The 20,398-nt window shown below is 43.6% G+C and overlaps 1 protein-coding gene across 4 annotated transcripts in view; it reads right to left on the bottom strand.

The window, feature by feature from the left end:
- Window positions 1-20,398, bottom strand: part of unc5a (unc-5 netrin receptor A) — a 144,399-nt gene that overhangs the window by 32,450 nt on the left and 91,551 nt on the right. For all 4 annotated transcript variants that reach the window (XM_028589495.1, XM_028589496.1, XM_028589497.1 and 1 more), the window contains exons 3-6: window positions 19,898-20,041; window positions 18,158-18,261; window positions 16,730-16,910; window positions 6,745-6,909 (exon numbers count right to left, since the gene is read on the bottom strand). In XM_028589495.1, coding sequence (XP_028445296.1) covers window positions 6,745-6,909; window positions 16,730-16,910; window positions 18,158-18,261; window positions 19,898-20,041 — 594 coding nt within the window. The remainder of the gene's footprint in view (window positions 1-6,744; window positions 6,910-16,729; window positions 16,911-18,157; window positions 18,262-19,897; window positions 20,042-20,398) is intronic.

The raw sequence follows: 20,398 nt of genomic DNA, 5'->3' as shown, positions 1-20,398 counted from the left end.
CATATTATGGCAAGAACCAATAAGCTAAGTAAAGAGAAACGAGTGGCCATCATTACTTTAACAAATGAAGGTCAGTCCGGAAAATTGCGAAAACTTTGAATGTGTCCCTAAGTGCAGTCACAAAAACCATCAAGCGCTACAACGAAACTGGCTCACATGAGGACTGCCCCAGGAAAGGAAGACCAAGAGTCACCTCTGCTGCTGAGGATAAGTTCATCTGAGTCACCAGCCTCAGAAATCGCAAGTTAACAGCAGCTCAGATTAGAGACCAGATGAATGCCACACAGAGTTCTAGCAGCAGACACATCTCTAGAACAACTGTTAAGAGGAGACTGCGCGAATCAGGCCTTCATGGTCAAGTAGCTGCTAGGAAACCACTGCTAAGGAGATGCAACAAGCAGAAGAGATTTTTTTGGGCCAAGAAACACAAGGAATGGACATTAGACCAGTGGAAATCTGTGCTTTGGTCTGATGAGTCCAAATTTGAGATCTTTGGTTCCAACCGCTGTGTCTTTGTGCGACGCAGAAAAGGTGAACAGATGGATTATACATGCCTGGTTCCCACCGTGAAGCATGGAGGAGGAGGTGTGATGGTGTGGGGGTGCTTTGCTGGTGACACTGTTGGGGATTTATTCAAAATTGAAGGCATACTGAACCAGCATGGCTACCACAACATCCTGCAGCGACATTCCATCCCATCCGGTTTGCGTTTAGTTGGACCATCATTTATTTTTCAACAGGACAATGACCTCAAACACACCTCCAGGCTGTGTAAGGGCTATTTGACCAAGAAGGAGAGTGATGGAGTGCTGCGCCAGATGACCTGGCCTCCACAGTCACCGGACCTGAACCCAATCGAGATGGTTTGGGGTGAGCTGGACCGCAGAGTGAAGGCAAAAGGGCCAACAAGTGCTAAGCATCTCTGGGAACTCCTTCAAGACTGTTGGAAAACCATTTCAGGTGACTACCTCTTGAAGCTCATCAAGAGAATGCCAAGAGCAAAGGGTGGCTACTTTGAGGAATCTAAAATATAAGACATGTTTTCAGTTATTTCACACTTTTTTGTGAAGTACATATTTCCACATGTGTTCATTCATAGTTTTGATGCCTTCAGTGAGAATCTACAATGTAAATAGTCATGAAGAAGGTGTGTCCAAACTTTTGGCCTATACTGTGTGTGTGTGTGTGTGTGTGTGTGTGTGTGTATATATATATATATATATATATATATATATATAAAAAGGATACTTGAAAAGTCGTTTGCACAATTTCACAAATAATCACTGGGACCAAAAGGATATAGGATATACCTCCCGTCTCATGCCTTCCCAGCTGCCGGCTGGTGCTATCCGCGGTACGAGTTTCGACTTTTCAAAATAAAAGCTTGTGTCTGGTCAGCTATATTTTTTTTTATGGTGTTTTGGATGTTTTTGAACTAAACAGTATGGCAATCATGCTAATGAATACAATTATTTTCTCAGCAGACAACAGTTACAACACGATTGAGCTAGCAAAGCAGTTTTATGTTTATATGTGTGAGCGGGATTTATTCAGTTTGGTCTCTAAGCTACAGGTCTGGCTGACTAAATAGGAAGGGACCATCTGCTAGCGATAGGGGCCGAGACTGAGAGAGCTACATGGAGCTACATGGATAAATATGCACCAAACAAGCCACTTTGAATTTTGCTCTTCTCATGAATACAAAAGTTGGGAGACCCTCCCCCGCAGACAAAAAAAAATTGGATGACCCTCCCATCAACAAAGAATAAAAACACATGACCCTCCCCTATTTTCCTCCGGTGGTCCATTCCATAAATACCGAACGGTCTCTTAGCTAAGAAAGTGAAAGCTACATCAGTACAATACAACAGTTCACAATATTTGGGTTTATTTACAGTAAGTGACTAAAGAAAGAAACATTTGTACTCTTCAGACAGACAGGACCATTAAAATGTTTCATCAGGATCTACCACAGTTAACAGTTTTCTGCTCCTTGAAAGCAGATTTTATTTCGTCCTTTCTCTTCGCTTTGCAAGAGTCTTTCGTTTGTGGGGTGACTGATACTCGTCTCTAATGTAATCTTTTCAGATGAATTTGAATAAAAAGGCTGGTTGATCATCTAGTCATTTGTATGATATTATATTTATTTTAAAGATCACTTTGCATGATTTTAACTAATGATAATGGAGAAAAATGGAGAAAAAAAAATCAGATTTTAAATTTGCCGTGGTCCACATTAATTTCCGGACAGTTCTGGAAGGATGGTGAAAAAAGTTAGTTAAGAGCCCTGGGACTCACTCAAATGACCAGCTGTGGGTCTCAGGGACTCACTATATTGAAAACCTATTAACATCACTAATACACCCTTCCTCCACCACATTCTGTCCATATACCTGCCAGGGCCTATCTCCTCTGCCTCTCTCTCCTCAGGGAAGAATAGAGGTGCTTACCTGTAAGCAGTCAGGCTAAACCTTCCACCTTCCACAATGAGCTCCAAAAAAGGGAGAGAGACTATGGCTGAACCTCTCATTAAAGTTCCCAAATCCAATTGTCTTGGTGAGTCAAAGGCCAGGCAAGGCTATGATATTTGGACTTCTAGCGCTGCAGACTACAGCGAGATGTGCAGTCTGACTAAAGACAAAACAACACCCATCAGCAAGGAGACAGGCCAACTGGGTTCTGCTGATTGGATAAACATCGTCTGAGATTGGCCAGCTGCAGTTTACTTTCTAAGGGCAAAACAAAGGCACCTAGCTAACCTCAGATGCAAAGATCCAGTATCTCTACTCTTCCGTTTCCCCTGCACACACCATTCTTCAACCAGACAATAAAGTCAGTCAATCAGACAACTCTCTCCCTCTCTTTCTTCCTCCCTCTCTCCCTCTATTCTGTCTGTAATCTCTGGTGGCTTATCGGAGCATCGCTGAGTGAAGTTTTATCTGACCCACCAGGTGTCACAGCAAAACGATCCTGATGCTCACTACAACCCTGACCAGCAACTGCTCTCAGCTCCTCCTGGCCCCGCTCATTGATTTTCATGATGCCAGCCAATAATTGAAAGGACATCGATCACACTTTAATTGACATAGCTAATCAGGTTTTATAATTGGATGGGCTTAACTTTAGTCCCCCTCTAGCGTGCCCTCTCTCTCCCTCCTTTTCCACACACACTCTACCAATTTACCTCTCTTCCTCTCTGCCGCCCGACACTCCATCTTTCATTTCCACTTGACGTAATTGCTGGCAAAGAACTTTTGATTCTCTTTGTGTGTGACCTCTCTTCATGATTGACACCCGCCTGTGGATAATCTGTGGATGTGTTGAGCTGTTTTCAGAGTTGACCCCGGGCCAATCTATGTTTGTTCCCCTCTCCCTGAGCTTTCAGTTCAGCTCCTCTGACTTGCTCCAGGGCTGGCTGGTTAAGGATCAGTTTCTGACTTAAAATGGGCCAGTATGGACTTATAATTCATCTCTTCTAAGGCGATGTACTTGGACCCTGTTGAGGTTTGCATTGGCAGTCAGCACAATGTCTGCACCTGATAGTCCTCTCTACCTGCTCCTTTCTCTCTCCCGCATTATATAAATAAAAGCTTTGCAGCCTCCTGTGCCTCCTCCCTGGGCATTTATCAAGAGACCTGAGAATATATTTCATCCCATGGCCAATCCTAGTCACTCGCCCGAAGATGAATAACACAGGAGTTCTTAAGGTCAGGGAAATATGGCTACTAAAACTCTCAAAGTGAACGTGACCATTACTATCTCCACAATACAGTCGTCCAATCCCTCAACTGGTCGCGGTGAAATATGGCGCAGACATTTTTTTCAGCCATTTGTCACACAGTCCGTGACCCCCGCTCTGACAAACAAACCCATGACAAAAACATTGCCTGCTTCGCCACCAAATTAGCTAACGACAGATTAATAGTTTGATGGTTTTCACACAATCATTTCTGACCCCCCAAAACGGATGCTGCTGCAAATTACGTTCATTAACTTAATTACACACATTAAGCCAAATAATTGTTTTAATGTTGTTCTAATTTCCTTTGCCTGAGAATACGAACAATATCATTTTTCCGACAATCCTTTTTGTACCCTTTAACACCTGTCTGCCATTTTGGCTTTGGCACGCAGCCAGCGTTTTTATTATTTCCCTGCACAGATTTTGCGTAGTTCCATCTTGGGCTTCACTTGTTTGCTTTATGAAAATGATCCTGCCTGGGTCAGATCGGTTTATTTTTGAGCTGTAACACAAAGCTTGCGCACATTGATTCTCATATATACAATACCCAAAACAATAACCTCATCTAAAGTATGGCGTTGCTGGCTTAATGATGGAGATTAGAGACGTTTGTGAGGTCTGCCGACAGAGGACGTCTTTTGTGGCAGAGGAACTACGGCTCACTCTGCACTTGTATTGTTCGATTACACTGGAGAAGAAAAGGGTGCCTTTTGTTTGAGGGGGAAGTTTTCAATCTCAGCTAATAGCCTGCAGACATGGTTGAAGTATTAGAGTTGCTGACAAGCCAAAACCATCTTGCTATATTGCTTATTATAATACTTCACACAGCCGTTGTCTATGGAAACACATCTGCTGGGAACAGATTGGGACAGGCATTCTTCAGAGCCCGGTGCTCCGCTCTGCAGTGTCAGTGTAAATACTGACTGTGTGCGTGTGTGTGTGTGTCTGTGTCTGTGTGTGTGTGTGTGTGTGTGTGTGTGCGCAACAATGACTGGCATCTTTGTGTATATATCTTGCCTCTCGGGGAGCTGCTGACCTTTGATGATGGGCCGACTGAGCTCCCTGGTTCACTGCACCAGCCAATATTCAGCTATCGGTTGACACACGCACATATACATGCACACACATGGACATTTACTCATACACATTGCGCTAACGCAGATACACAATGCAACATACAGTAACAACATCGAACCCCACCCTGCTCTCCATGCTTCGGTCTATCTGATCATGTCAAATAGTGCAAAATACATAATTCTGTGTATTAATTCACTGACCCATGTTAACTGAATCCCCATAAAAACCTAGTGTTTATCATGCAAAACTTAGTGTTTATCATGCAGATCAGCCAAAGAGCACGCTATTTATAACACTTTCTCTATGAGATGCCACCCTGAGACTCATCATTTCTGGATGGGAAGCTGCAATATCTTTCTGTCTTTGATATCTGTAGGTAGCAACAGAGTTCTCCCTTCATGTCCATCTGGTCAGCAGTGGACCCTGTGGTGCCACTTTCCTCTCAGCTGCCGTGGTTTGTGGCTTCTGATCCGGACTGTACGCACATGCCCTATTAATGACACACGGTGAGTAGGAACACAGTACTGGCTGCTTTATAAAAAATGTAACACACATTGGCTTTGTAGCTATGCAACAGCGCAACATAAACACAAATCAAAGCATGCTTGCACGTGTGTTTTCATGGCCGATTTGACCCGTGGCAATTTATCTGGCAGGTTGTGTTTTAATCAGAAGAGAGATGGTTTAATTCTCAGCGCTATTCATAGCTCAGAGAGCATCACAGCACCGACCCAGGTGAAAAGGTTGCATATTATCTTAGCAGCGGGTGTCATACCAATGTTTATTAGAACGGATCGTTTAAAAAGGTCACGCAGGTGGGGCCGAGCCAGTACTGGTCTGCAGACTATTCTACTGCCAATACAAGTGTCTTATGAAACGGACAGATTTCCTTCCATCTATCACAGGAAGCTGATGCCATAAGGAGGCATAACATGTTTATTTGTTCTAATAAAAAGAAGAGGGGGACACTCTTGCTCTTAATCACAGAGTGGAAAGTGCATTCAAAAACACAAAACATGAAGAGAAAAGCCTTTCCCTGCCCATCCTCTCTACCTGCTTAAGTTCAGGGGCTAATTCTGTACACCTGTTTTTCATGTATTGCTTGTGATCTTCTTGTTGTATTTGATGAAGGTTGCGTGACTCCACTCTTCACATTTCTCAGTTTGTCCATCCTCGATTCCTTTCCTCGCATCCTCTCCTTGCATCTCAGTCCCTCCCACCCGAGATGCAAGCAGAGGAGGAGAGGAAGAAACACGAGGAGTGAGGAGTCGAGGCAACAGGCATTTGACAAAATGAGGCATCCGTGCTTCGGAGCTGTCATTTTAAAGCGCTTGGACTTGGCACAGCTGTCATGGTTTGTATATTCCAGTTTTGTGTCACACCTCTTTTGTACGGTCATGGGTGCCAAAAAGACTTCTGCAAAGGATACACCTGTGCATCCTGGCTCATAGCTCCTCTGGCCAAGCCTTCTCTCTCCTCGAGATTTAAGTACAAAGTAGTTGAGACATCCCCAAAAATGTTGTGCTAACATCCATTTCCGGGTCACAGGCAATACGATGGAGGAGGCAAAATCGAGAAATGAGAAGAGCCCATGGAACTGTTTCTCTTTTTTTTCTTTCCTTAAATACATTTTCCATTTTGGCCTTGAGAGTGTCATGCTTCTTTCCCTTACTTAGATCTGTGGTGTATTTTCTGGCTGCAGCGCTTAATTGCTGTTCTGAGCACATTTATTGATTGTAAAATGTTAATTTGCTACTCATCAGCTCAGTATATTATAAGTAAATATATAACTAAACCGCATTCTATGGACCCTGTTGCAGAAAAGTGGTTAAAATAACCTTGCGCTACTGAATCTTTTCTACGGTTCCGCTGAGCTAAAGAGTTGAGACTATGGTTTGCAGTATGTGGGTGGGTAGTGCACTCACTCTGTGGGCACTGCTCGCTGGTACAGTTGAGAGACTGGAGGTCGAGCCCTTGACAGTCTTTGCCCCCGGTGCCAGGTGACGGCTGGGTGCACTCCCTGCTCCTCCACATCGAACAGTCTGCACCACACGCTGACCACTTGCTCCACTCGCTCCAGCCTCCGTCTACTGCAAAGACACATAATAAAAAAACATGGGTGAGCGCAAACACATAGCAGCAAAAACTCCAACTGACTCACTTCAAACACTTATATCTTAGTTCACAGGAGAAACTATTGATCGGAAAACATGCTGAACAGTTTCAATAAAACAAGTTCCAACTCCTCCTTACAAACTGTTAAAACTCTACACGGTGAAGTTCAGATGCAACAGCGGTGTAAAAAGCAGTGGTGTATTTGCGTGTGAGATGAGAACTGGTAGAATACTCTGTTGCCATCCTTTTGCAAATGAACTTGCTCTAAAATGGAAACCTGGTAGGGAAAGTATTATAAAGACATGCAAATCCACTTGCACACACTCAAATCCAGCAGAGGCACAGGGAAACCAAAGCTTGTAAAACTGCTGAGGAGAGCCATATTGTCTCTATTCTGCTTTCTTTGTTTATTTTTAACATGGAAATCAGATGCAACTAAGCTAAACACCAATGGGACGAGGGTGCTGTGGCCTGGTAGACTCAGCTGTCAAACTAAATCTGTACAGGGAGAAGAATTGATCCTTGTGAAATGCATCCTCTATTCTACTGTGAAACATAAATAGAAATTAATTTAAGTAACTATGTTTTAAAAATTCTAAATGAACATTTGTGACTAAACAAATCTGCCTTGATTTGATTTCTTTGTCATACAAGCCGTTACTGTAGCAACATGGGCATTACCTGCAGTGCATTTGAATGCAGAGACAATACAGGTGGTATTACATTGAACAGAGATGAGCATTACTGCATGTGTATTACACCTGCAGCCTATTTCTGTCTACCACAACTTCAAAAACACACCACCATCAGCACGAGCAAAATGAAACAAATGGAAATGGGCTGGTAATTGCTCCTGCGCGGGCCCGGCTGTAAGAAATATCAACAGCTTTACCACACGCAGAGAGGGAGGCCATTTTGCAAAGGTGGGGGTAATTTGGCATTGTGGCGGGGAAGTGGGGTGGGCGGCTGAGAGTGATATTGAGAGTGACACAGCGCCAGGCCCGGGGAAGGTTACCATAGGGCTAATGGGAAAAAGAGCAGTAATGAGATCTCATGGGGGAAAAACGCCACTGTCTCACTCTCTCTCCCAAATGTAAGGGTGAAGGGGACCAGACAAGATTCACCAGAGCTGCGCACACACACACACAGAGTTCAAGCACACCTCTATGACAGCAGTAACCCTCCTTCTGACTGACCTAAGGGCAAGGAAACCTTGGCGCTCATTAATCCAAGCAATAAATAGTGCAAAGGGCACGACCCAAAGAGAGCAGGTCTGTACCGCTGCAGGTCAGAAGGCTTTGGTTAATAAAACATAAGTGTGAAAGTCACTCAGGGTGGGATGCCCATTATTGCATAACTGTGCCAAGTAATGATGTTATGTGGTTTTACAGTTGGAAAATGAACTAAAAAGGCGCTGCGAGCGTGTCTGGCCAAAGGCATGCAGGCACAGGTGTGTGAATAAGACCCTGCTCCCACACAAGACTGCATGTTTGTGTCTTCAAATGATTGCAAGAGAATGTGAGTGTTTTGCGAGCTTGGTGCGTGCGAGAGAGAGAGAGAGAGAGAGAGAGAGAGAGAGAGAGAGAGAGAGAGAGAGAGAGAGAGAGAGAGAGAGATGGGATGCTGACACAGCTCGGGCCTGTTTGCAGTCAGATCCATTTGGCAGAGAGCAGAACCAATCAGATAATTGTCCTTGTTTGGCATTGAGTGGACCCATCCGTGGGCCAGTGGGCTGATTATCCAGGCTGGGAACAAGAATGATTGAATAGCGAATTACATCCTAATGAATATATTATGTCGCCCCTCAGTTTATCCACACCACTGTGACATAAAGAGATGAGATCAACATCTGCCCTGATGCGGTGATGAAATTCTACTTTTCTTTCCACCACAAAGCAAGACTAATGGCCATGCAAATAACATTTTCAAACAAGGAGATTGGAGTGGAAACAGGGTGCTGATCGTGAGAATGAGGCTGAGGAAAATCAAAGAAAGATGAAGATGCATAAACCGTTCTTGATGGCCTGTCTGACTCTGAACACATGTATATTTCAGAAACAGAAGAGACTTTCCACTGGAGCAGAGACCAGAGAAATGTATGGCCAGCATAAAAAGGAAGTGGAAAGATACTAATTGTTAACAATAAATGCAGTGAAGCAAGAAAATTGCCACTTTCCTTGATTTCCTTTTTCCAATTTAAGCCTTAAATCAGAACCAAACCTTTTACATTTTCAGAATACACATAAGAAAATTGTTATCCACAGCCACACTTTTCCTTATCTAATCCCCAGAAAGAGATTGTTAGCGCTACTGCAAAAGGCACCACATTTGATTTTCAATCATGCAGCACCACAGGTTTTAGGTCAGGCAGGTCTCTGAGAAGGGACAGTAATACAATAGACCAGTGGCAAGCTCCCATTTGGATGTGTTGTAGGGGGGAGAAGCAAAAGGAACCTGACCATTCTTTACAGGTCTGCAGGAGGGCCTGTTTGAAGCTCTGCTGTTCAAAATGACAACGGCTGCTGACAGTCCAAGATCATCGGACACCTATGGTTTCTGTGTCCTTGAGGGGAACAGGAGGAGGCAGACAAGTACCACCGAGACCAGCAGGCCACCTCTCTGCTCCTAATGTCCTGTCAACACACGTGTGTGCACAGTAACCACCCCTAATCCCAGACTGTGTTCAAAGGCTGATGAAGGAAAGCCACAGAAAACCACAGACCCATGGAGGGGGTCGATAGCTTAGCCACAGAAATGGGTGATGCAACAGAGATTAAAAACTAAACCTTATTCTGTATTTCTGACACATTTTATATATTTAAGTCAGTTTTTGTAATGTTGTATGTGATCGATGGAGTCTACTCCCTTATGTTAACTAAACCACTAGAACAAACCAAAATGAGACAGAATGAGATATGAAGAGGGTGAGCCAAAACAAATGGCACAGAATAATTAAAAACAGCGCTGATGCGAGGCTGTCACCAGATGGCCACCGTCTTTTCGCAGTGAACTAAAATGTTTTTCTCTCACATTTATTAGCCATTGCCTTTATTTATTCCTTCGATAAAATATGAAGTCTCCCGAACAATATCCAATAATATCCAGAGACATGGATGCTTACTTCCAAAGTAGAATTCGACATTTGCCTGCAGTGCAGACAGTAGGCATATGGGTGCTAACTTGCATGTGTACAACACAAACATGCACAAAAACACACTTACAACTATGCGTGCACAAATACACCAGCCCCGAGTCTGTTTATTTTCCATCGAGCGGAAATCTCACAGCTCCTCTGGCAAGCCGGAGGGATCAGTACAATATTTAAATAATTCACACGAGTTAGAAATCTCTTCAGGTTATTTGCGGTTCTCTAACACATCAGCAACAGTCCCTTTCATTTGTGTGGGGCAGGTGTCACTGTGTCACTTCCTAAACTGGGGACGGATTTGCGGTTGGTCAAGTAAGGTGTCTTTGTCGAAAATGTTGGCGTGATCTGACATTTTGCCATGACTGTTGGCTGTGACCACAAGTCTGCACAGAGACAGACTCAATGAAAGGGTGACGGATGGACTGCAGATTGGGATACTTGAGCGGGATGCAATGAGATGGAGACAAAGGAAAAGAAGAAGGCAGAGAAAGGAGAGAGAAAATGGAGATAAGCTCTTGCATAGTTTGGATACTCGCTGTCTCAAGTGTTGTTCTGGTTTGCACTGAGCCTCAGGCTTTAGCCTCGGCCTCCTCCTCCTCCACAGCACCCTGTGTCTCTCCCAGCATGGAGCCCATCTGATCTGCCACAGAGGCCTCCGCCAACTCTCATTAAACACTTTGGAGACTTAGACAAAAATACAGATGAGTCTCTATAGCTTCACACTTTCCAGATAAGAAATGGGAGCTCACAGTTAGAGAAAAGAGTCATTGTGATTAGACATGTGGAGAGTTCTGCTGCTGAACAGGCCGTTGTAGATGGTGTCGGTCTGGAAGCGTGTATGAAGTACAGTATGTGTGTGGAAATGTGCCTCTGTGGCTGTAGCTAAGCACTGCTCTGAAGGAATCTTGCTACTTCATGGCCATCGGCATTTCAACAAGAAACATATATATAGATTTAGCCGGGCAACGCAGAGACAAATTATAGCCTTTGCATGTTGTTGGTTCCAAATTTAAATGGATTTGTTTCCAGCGAATAGTCATTCAGTTGACAGAATCTCTTTATCCCTAGAGGAGGAGTACAGCAAATCGGTGAGGCCATCAATGTGTTTTAGACTAAACAGAAACGGACTACAATGGCAATTTACAAAGAATAAGCAGCTAAAAAAAACTAAGTAATTTCAAAGATATAATGCTGTAAGTCAGATGCACTAGATAGCTTATAATCAACAAAGAATCTTGGTCTAGATAATTAATGAACTCTTGGAACAAGACCAGAATTTAAATAATGTAATTTTTTAAAATGCAACTCAAAAACAAAGGCACTGGGGAAAAATGCCTCTGTAAAGCGGACCATATACAAACATTAAAAATGAAACACTGCTGAATCCAAATGACAGCCGTGTCTGAATAAATAACATGATGTCGATATGCAGGATTACAGCTCCCCATGTAATTCATTCTACTCAAATCTCTTTCTTCTGAAATGGGCTCAAATCCCCATCTACTGCAAGTTTAGTTGATTAGACCTGCGAAGGCTATAGGCAAAGTGATAATTAAAGTTGTTATCCAGTAGGCTGATCTCATCTGTTGCCCCTCGCCAAACGTGACTATCAGAACATCTATTCTTGTATTCAGACAGATGACTCATACATGTGTTAATCATGTGTGTCAATGAATCAAAGTGAGGATTCAGATGTATTTGGGGGTTGTCATTGCTTGGTGTGTGTGTGTGTGTGTGTGTGTGTGTGCTGGGTGACAAATGATGGGAGCGTTCAGTTCATCTTGGGGGACTTCAGAGCCATGTCTGAGAGTACACAACAGAGCCGCTGCGCCACTTGTGGATGTAAACGGTGGCGTGGTGGACTTTGGCCTTGAGGGGAACCCTCTCCAGGGTCTGACAGCAGACTGGGGCTGTCTGTGCCACTGATGGTCTGTCTGAGACAGGTAACGAGTGAGAAAAGAAGGCAGAGACTACTCTGTTGCCAAACAAAAGGACTGATAGAGGTGTGAGCGGGGTCGCGTCGCTGTAGCGTCTCTCATCAAGAGGAAAAAAAAGAAGTTATTTTTTTCCCCAAAGTCTCTACAAACTGTGTTCACAAGGCACACCATTTCCCTAAGGGTTAAAATTACACACTTTCTCCTTGTGGGGCAAGAGAAAGATAGAGGGGGGTCTAACAATAGCCGCTTGGACTGACATTCATCTCTTTAAGCTCATGGAGGTCAGTATCCTGCTTTGCTGTGGGGGAATGTCAAGCATCCCTAGACACCCCTCTAATTCCATTACTCGCTGCTCCAGCGCTAATAATTCCAAATCCATCCAGATAGCGTCCTGATGGAGCGTCATGCATTGCTGTGTTTCCTTTGTCTTCCTCCGCCTGCTGTATTCCAGCGGGCCATGTTACTTACACTCACGCTTGACATCTAGTGATGTCTTTACATGGGAGATGTGTAACACAACGCCCTGATTCACTGAGAGAGATAACCTCTGTTTTAGGCAGGGAGATGCTGCCACTGCCAGAGGTGTTGGATTTCCCTCTGCTATTTACCGAGCGTGGGAGATTTCTCCTGCGGTCAGCCTGGCTGCAGAGCCCCAGCTATACATCCACAGACTGATCTGCTGGCAGCTAACAGCGAGCTCTTGTACAGTACACACTCAGGCTTTTTCTACTTCTTTCTCATTTTTCCTCTCCTCTCTTTCTCTCTCTCTCCGGGCTTTGTTCTTGCCTTCCTTACACCGTATCTGATTCCATCTGTCTCTATCCCTGCTTTCACCTTACACCTCCTTTTCCCTCTCCCTCGCTATCTCTTCCTCTGTCAGGGGGCTAATGTGGGACTGCAAATGAAGCAGCTTGACTACCATCTCAGGCTACCAGAGATCAATATGTGTTGCTCAGTATCAGGCAGGACACTCTCTGCCTCTCCGACGCTCTCACAAGGGAGAACAGGCAGGCAAACGAAATGGCCTCAACTCCTCACACGTAACCATGGCACACAGGCCGCCATGATTCAGCTTTTTATCTCCCATATTTACTACACATCTTGAGCAGCAAACAATAACAAATGTACTAGCTGGTCGGACACAATGCCATGGCTGGGACCATGTCTCTTAAAGCCGACAGGTCTCTGAAATAAAAGCAGGGTCTGCCTACAGCGCGGCAGATAAAGAGATATGTGAACAAAGAGTGATAACAATAAATCACTTTCAGGATGAGGCCTTACAGTGAAGACTATTAGACTGACATTGCTGTGTAAGCGGTCTAATTGCAGGAAACAACAGAAGCACTGACATCGAAGGAAAGACCTGGGTGCTGGTACAAAAGGCAGCCAAAATAAAGATGAATTGATGACTTCTAGATGCAAAAAAATGCAAAAAGGAAGCCACAGGAAGCCAAGCGCCACAGGACAAACAGGGTTGCCTGGGAGTTACCTGGACAGGTGGCCACACAGGCACTTTTCTGGACGTTCTGCCCCTCACAGGATGTGCCTCCATTCAGTGGCGTGGGGTTGGTGCAGCTCCGACTCCTCTTCTGCCAGCCACGCCCACACACAGCACTGCAGGACGACCAGGTGGTCCATGTGGACCAGCCGCCGTTGACTGTCAGACCAGCACCGGGGGGATGAAGCGGGGGAGGGACGGGGTAGGTTGGGAGGGAGGGATGGATGAAGGGACAGAGCAGCCAGGATTACCCGACATGCACCAAGGAAAAGAGGTGTGTGTTGCGCTAGAATAATCGTGACTGCTGTTACACTCTTTGGCTCAGCACTGCAAGGTGAACTAATGGGAGAGCAAGAGCAAAGGGGGCTGCGTCCTGTGTCCGAGTTGGAATTACAGTCAACTGCAGTGAAAACAAAATGGCTTCAACAGGGAGCAGAAAATAAGATGACAGCTTGCCTTCTTTGACCTTATCTCTGAGGAAGACACAGTTTCAGTAACTGGTCGACATTCGAAATATACCTCCAAAATTAAAAATTCTCATAATATAGTCCAAATATAATTACTGTAAAAAAGCAAAATACCCATGGTCATAAATGCATAAAAAAACAACAACACCTACTCCCTGGAAATGCCAACACACTACTGAAAAATAAATAGGTTGTGGCTGTTGTTGTGCAGTAATTAAGATTATGTCCCTCACACATCCAGCACGTCTTTCTTCAACTCTGAATTGTAGAGAACAACACTGAATCATTTATTATTATATATTTGAAACTGAAAGTTTAGGCACTTTAACAACCAGTGCCGGTGTACTAAACCCTTAACCGTCAAATAATTGATGCTATATCGCTCGATCACAGCCGGCGATTACATCAAATCACGCTGGTTTAATTCTAATCAGCTCCTTCCTGTACATCCTGTGTTTGCCCCAGCTTACAAGATACAGAGATTCCTGATTTATTGACTTGAACAGCACTGTCGTTGCTTCTCTGTACATACTTCCCTCCTAATTTCCCCCCTCACTCTCTCCTGTGCTTGTCGTGGCTGAATCACTTCCTTGCCCTCTCTATGCAATTGATTGCCCGCCACGGCGAGGTAAATTGCCAGGCAACTCGGCCCCTGATTACCTCTTAGCACAGAGCGCAGTTACAGCAGCCAGGCCTTGTTAAAATGCATCTCTGGCCCCCTGTTGAACCCCTTTGAAAAGTAGCAGTTATTATGACTTTCTACAGCTACCTCGATCAGCTAGCATGGTCTCAGGTAACTGGATTTTTCTTTACTTTCTTTACGTTTTTTTGAATAAGACAACTTTTATTGTGATTTAACGTCAAATATGACTACAATGGTAACACATTTATCATCTTGTCAAGCACAGAGTGATGTGAAGAAATAGAATTGCACATGCAAGCACCCTAGCAATTTGTTCACAATTTATCGGGTCTAAGAGCGAAACTATTGCTCGAAGATACAAGAAAGGCAAACAATAAGAATATGAATGCTCTTGCCTCCACAGTCATTTTGACTCTAGATTTCTTCATCTGCAGAGCAATTCTTTCAACAACAAGCTAATCCATTATAATCAACAGTAGGAATAATTGGGCTTTTTTATTTTTACGCTGGAGGCTTGATAAGTCTATTATAATGTGTGTTTTTTACTGCACGCTCCAAATTAACACATTTCATATGAAACTGTTCACCAGGACAAGCCTCCATTTTCAACTATATTTACAGTCATACAGCGCTACCTAAACGTTTGAACCCCCTACAGGGTCTGCACAGTTTGTTGAATTACAAAAGCAGCCTTAAAGGAAACTACTTGCAGTGTATTGCCAAATATTTAAAATACAGTGATCTCCCTTACTGTCCGTTTCATCTGTATTGTTAAATATTGATTTAATAGTTACATTTACTAAACTCAATAAAGTGAAAAACATTGTACAAGTCAAATCCAAAGCAATACATGCAGGTGTTTTCTCACTCTAGTTCATCTCTCTTAATCTATAGACATGCATATTTTTGGATATGGTGCAGGGAATATTACTTGATACATAAAGTCACCCATAGGTGACCCTCACGTTCCACACTATGCTCATGTTTTCTGAAACATCTTACACCCTCAAATGGAAGTTAATTCAATTACAATTCAAGTAGCCTTAAACTGCAAGATATTAAGTTTTAATGAAAAAATTCCTAGTAATTTCACAAAGGATGTGCATACTTACAGTGCAATTTCAAATGTATGAACTTCACAAAAAAATGACCAGATTTTCTTAAAAATTTAGTAAAAGGAAAACATTGTATAGATCTCACACAGAAACCTTGAAACATGTTATTTTTAAAATCATTTTATAGCAGAAGAAATGATGCAAAAACTGAAGAGGTGTGCAGACTCCTACATAGTGCTGTATATTTGTGGCATATGTTGTGTTTTCTCTATTCATGTTAGATAATATACAAGAACTCTGACTTTACAGCATACTATCTCCTTCTTCTGGCAGCCTCAACAAAAACAAAATGGACCGTGTCAGTTTTTATGCGCCAAAGTTGCTTTCATGATGGATTCCCATGTGATCTCCATCTCCTGTTTGCATGTAGCTGAGAATTAAGTCTGGCTGTAACCTATGTAAAACAGAACCCTGTGTGATAGAAAATATGCCGTTTCTCTAATTTTTAAATAAAGATCAGTCTGCTTATCAAGCCAAGTCATTATTTACAGTTTGCTGTTAATTCAATTTTTCATCTCGTGTTGGATCCACTATAGAGGAGGAGGAAGATGGCAGCCCCGAGATTGGAGACTGCCAACTTTGGCAGAATGGCTGCCAGGAGCATTTTAAGTTGTGATATTTAATGAGCAGATACAGTACACTACTATGTCTTTTTGTAATTATTTATCATAGTGTAATTCATTGCAAGTTGTCCCCATCTGTCATGTATGTGTAACACTGCATATTGTTATTAAAACCACACTGTAGAATCTGAGTGTAATATTACAACTGATAGAAGAAGTGCACCCAGGGATCATCCATGCAAGAGAACATGCTGAACTGAATGTGGAAATGTGGGATAACGGAAGCAACATGCAAGCAATACATCATTCATTTGAGCGGTTTTTATGTGTGTATATTTCGAGGCTGGGGAATATCATTCGATCCCAGACCTCTCATTACCCTCCGTGTAATGACACCTTTGGCAAAAAAAAAGTTATCACCTACCATAAACTAGGACCGTGGCAGAGGTGCTTTTGCGGCGAGCAACGATGTTTTTGGCCACACACGTGTAGTTGCCCGTGTCCGCCAGCCGGGCTTTTTTGATGACAAGATTATGGTCAGCTGTGATGAAAAAATTGGGGTCGCTCGCTGGGTTGATCACATCCTCGTTTCTCTGCCACTCCACCTGAAAATATGTTTCAGTGGTCAAAACTCACTGCAGCTGAATAGAAAGCCACCCCCCACCCCCATTCCAATACACCTCTACAGTGACAACACATGCTGTAGATTAGAATTTTTTTTTTAAAAGCAGTGAAGTACTTTAGTTTTGGATACAACCAAATAGACAAAAAGAAGAACAAATGCAGCTTGGTATGATACTGAGATGGAATTAATTTAACAATGCACCCTACTGATTTTAATATTTGTTCTCTTTTTGTGTGGGAAAAGTAGCTTTTATTTTGTAGCTGCTGGAGATCTCTGCAGCTGTTGGTGGCCGGAGAGTGAAACTGATCATGCTTTGTGTAGTTTCTGTGCCCTTTTACAGAAGCCAAAAACTGATGGTATTCCTTTTTTGGTGTACTCTCAGATTGGTTTGCTTGTTTTCTTGCTCTCACTTGACCTCGTGCCGTCTCGAGAGTAGCTACGGTACGGCAGCGTTGTTGTCAGTATTACTGCCAGTTGCGATGCCGCATATAATTGGGCTTTCTTCCTCTTGTGCCCTATCCCTGTTTTCTCCCGTGGTGACTTCTGCTCTGATGTTCTTTTCTGTTGAACTGCAGTTGGCACCTTACTTCCCATTTCTCTGCAAACTGTCCCGACACTGTCGCTCTGTGATTGGCTAGTCTGCTGCTCTTGGTCTCTGGGCTGTCTGAGTTGTTGGCCTAACCTCCTCTTGTGTTGTTATTAGAATGGTTAGTGCCTATCTGGGACTGGGAGGATGCAGCAGACGAGGTGAAACAGCTGGCCTCAGTCTGGTCCTCTAATCACAGACACACACCACCGAGAGCAAGAAGAGAGAGATAGAGAGTTGAGCAGAACAAGAGTGTATGAGGGACATTGAGAGATGGCAGAAAGATAGAGAATGAGACAGGGAGAGAGGGGGAGAGAGAGAGAGGCAAATAGACCCATTAATTATGAATAGGCCTTTAGAGATGCCAAACGGGGAGTGAAGCCTCCAAGCCTATCCTGAATGATGTGACGAGACACTGTGATATACGGCTTCTCAGAGATGTAAGAGAGATAATAAATCAATAATAGGGAATAATTAGAGTCGTAATTTATCCGTTCAGGGTTGTCCGTTTGCTGGTGGAGCAGGAAAAGATGCTGGGGAGTTGATCCTGAGCTACTTTCTGCTCTTTGTCCTCCTGGTGAGGAAAGGGTAAATGGATGCTAGATGTGGGCCTATAAATATCTTCTGTATCTGTGTCTCACCTCGGCTTGTGGCACTCCCTCGGGAGGATGGCAGCGCAGTAACACCTCCTGGTCCAATGCCACCTCTTTACCCTGCGGCTCCTCCTCAAAGTTCTTTCTCAGGTCTGAGGGGAGAAAAAGACGGGGAGAAACACAACCAATTAGGATGTTTGTATGAGCTTGTGAGGTTTAAATGAAATACTTCCATCCACAAAACTTGGCTTGGTGACGTTTCTAAATTTTTCATCACTCTTAAAATGTCCACCTACAGTATGGCTTCGCCGAGCATGTTGCACTCCAGTTGGCCCCTAAGCCACAAAGGGATTGGTGGCAACAACCATGTTGCTTATTACAGGCTGCCTGGCTGGTTCGGAGATGCTTGTCTGCTGCCAGAGGGGCCCAGCATCAAGCAAAAGCAATTGCATTACCCCTCACTCCTCTCCTCCCCCCCCCTCCTCTCTCCAGCCTCTGCCAGCCTCCAGCTTCCATTTGTATGAGGGCTTGGAGCAGCCACACGAAAACACAGCCCTGAGGCGCCTGGACAAGAGCTCCTGCAAGCCTGGCTGACTGCATGGGGCTTCACATTACATCTCATTGGATACTGTTACCCTTGCACCAAGTCCTGTTATACATTTGTCTGTAAGACCAGGCTGTAAATTACACAGGTAAAACAGCCAATGCTTATTTCTTACAAGTGGATAAAAATGCAAGGCCATTTGTATCTGATGAGCTAGATAGAACATTGATAGCTAGCAGGGTGGCACAAATTTGATGTGTTCACCCCCGGGTTTTGAGTCGGAGCGATTATTACTGTGTGTTGTGAGGGGCTGAGGGTGCGTCTGTGAGCTGCCGGTGAATTCCTTTAAACAGATGTTGAGCCTGTCCTGACCAATCACACTGAGATAAACGTTAAGACAAGCAGAGAGTTTTACGACATTCAATTTAATTAAAGCCGATACAATGGGACTGGGGGAGACTGAAGACATAACAGTCCTGTAAGGCACAAATGTATGCGAGCATGTATGTGTGCGCACGTGAATGTGAACCGGTGCGTGCACATAGATTCATTGTCATTAAAGCATGCGTGTCCTTATCTTACATCTAACTGTCTTTGTTGAGCTCTCAAACAAGGTTGGGGTAATGAATGTGTGTTTTCAAAACGTCTGGCGGTTTGGAGACAGTGCTGCGTTTGGCTCTGTCTGGAATAATGCATATTTATGTGGGAATTAATAGGCGGAATGCTTTAAAATACTCAAATGTAAAATGGCTTCTTCTATTAAAGCTTTTGAGGCTGCAGCAAAGGGATGACTCTGTGTTCCCCAGACAGATTTATGATTGCTGCACAGCAATAACTTTCAAATCTGTTTTTATTCCAGTTACTTTCAGAGGGATCATCGCTGATATACTGTATCCAGTGAAAAATATGCTCATGAATACTCAATTTTAGTGTTCCATTTTTTTTTAAGACTGCCTTCAAGCAGATGCATTACACCCTGCCAGGGTCGAATATTTACTTCTTAAGTAGAATCGCAGGAAGATGATTTAACTAAATTGTAATCACAGTAATGCACAGTGGTGCACAGATCATAATGGCCTCCGGGCTTATTGTTAAATGAAAGTAAGTCCCTCCCCAACTAAGTGAAAAAAAATCACTGTGCTAATCTAATCGTATTACAAACTAGCATGCAATATACTGCATAAGCACCTTGTTAGGCAGCGTTTGCATTTGTGATGACAGTGATTGTTTTAAAATGCACTCACAAGCAATCCTGATGTACGCCTTTTGGCTCTTCTGAGTTCCGGTGGTGCTCCAGGCGACACACTGACACCAGTACTCATCGAGCCCGAAGATCTTCTCCACCTGCTGTCTGGTGATGTCAATTTTCACCTGCATGATTGGCAGCGCTGCAAAGTAAACATAGGAATAACAGTCAGAACTGGGGGGAATTGAATGAGCGCAGGGGTTTTGATAGTTGAAGGGGCAAAGAATGAAATGACCATAAATATTTCTCCACAGAAAGAAACAAATAAGTTCAACTGAATCCTTTAGTGCATTATGTACCTTGAACTAAACTGGCAAAGTAATTAAAAAAAAAGCGAGCAGAATAAACAAACAGAGAGGCATAATCATATATAAACAGAGTGCTTGTTAACTGAGGAAAATGAGAAGAGAGCCTCACAGCTATCCTTGGTGTAATTTGGAAGGCGTTAAAAACACCAACAGTTGGGAAGCGCTAAACAAACACTCTACAAACAAAAATA

The sequence above is a fragment of the Perca flavescens genome, chromosome 10 (assembly GCF_004354835.1).
Source record: "Perca flavescens isolate YP-PL-M2 chromosome 10, PFLA_1.0, whole genome shotgun sequence".
In the NCBI taxonomy this organism is placed as follows: Eukaryota; Metazoa; Chordata; class Actinopteri; order Perciformes; family Percidae; genus Perca; species Perca flavescens.
The sequence above is the reverse complement of the archived record's forward strand: the minus strand, read 5'-3'. Positions and strand labels throughout refer to the sequence as shown.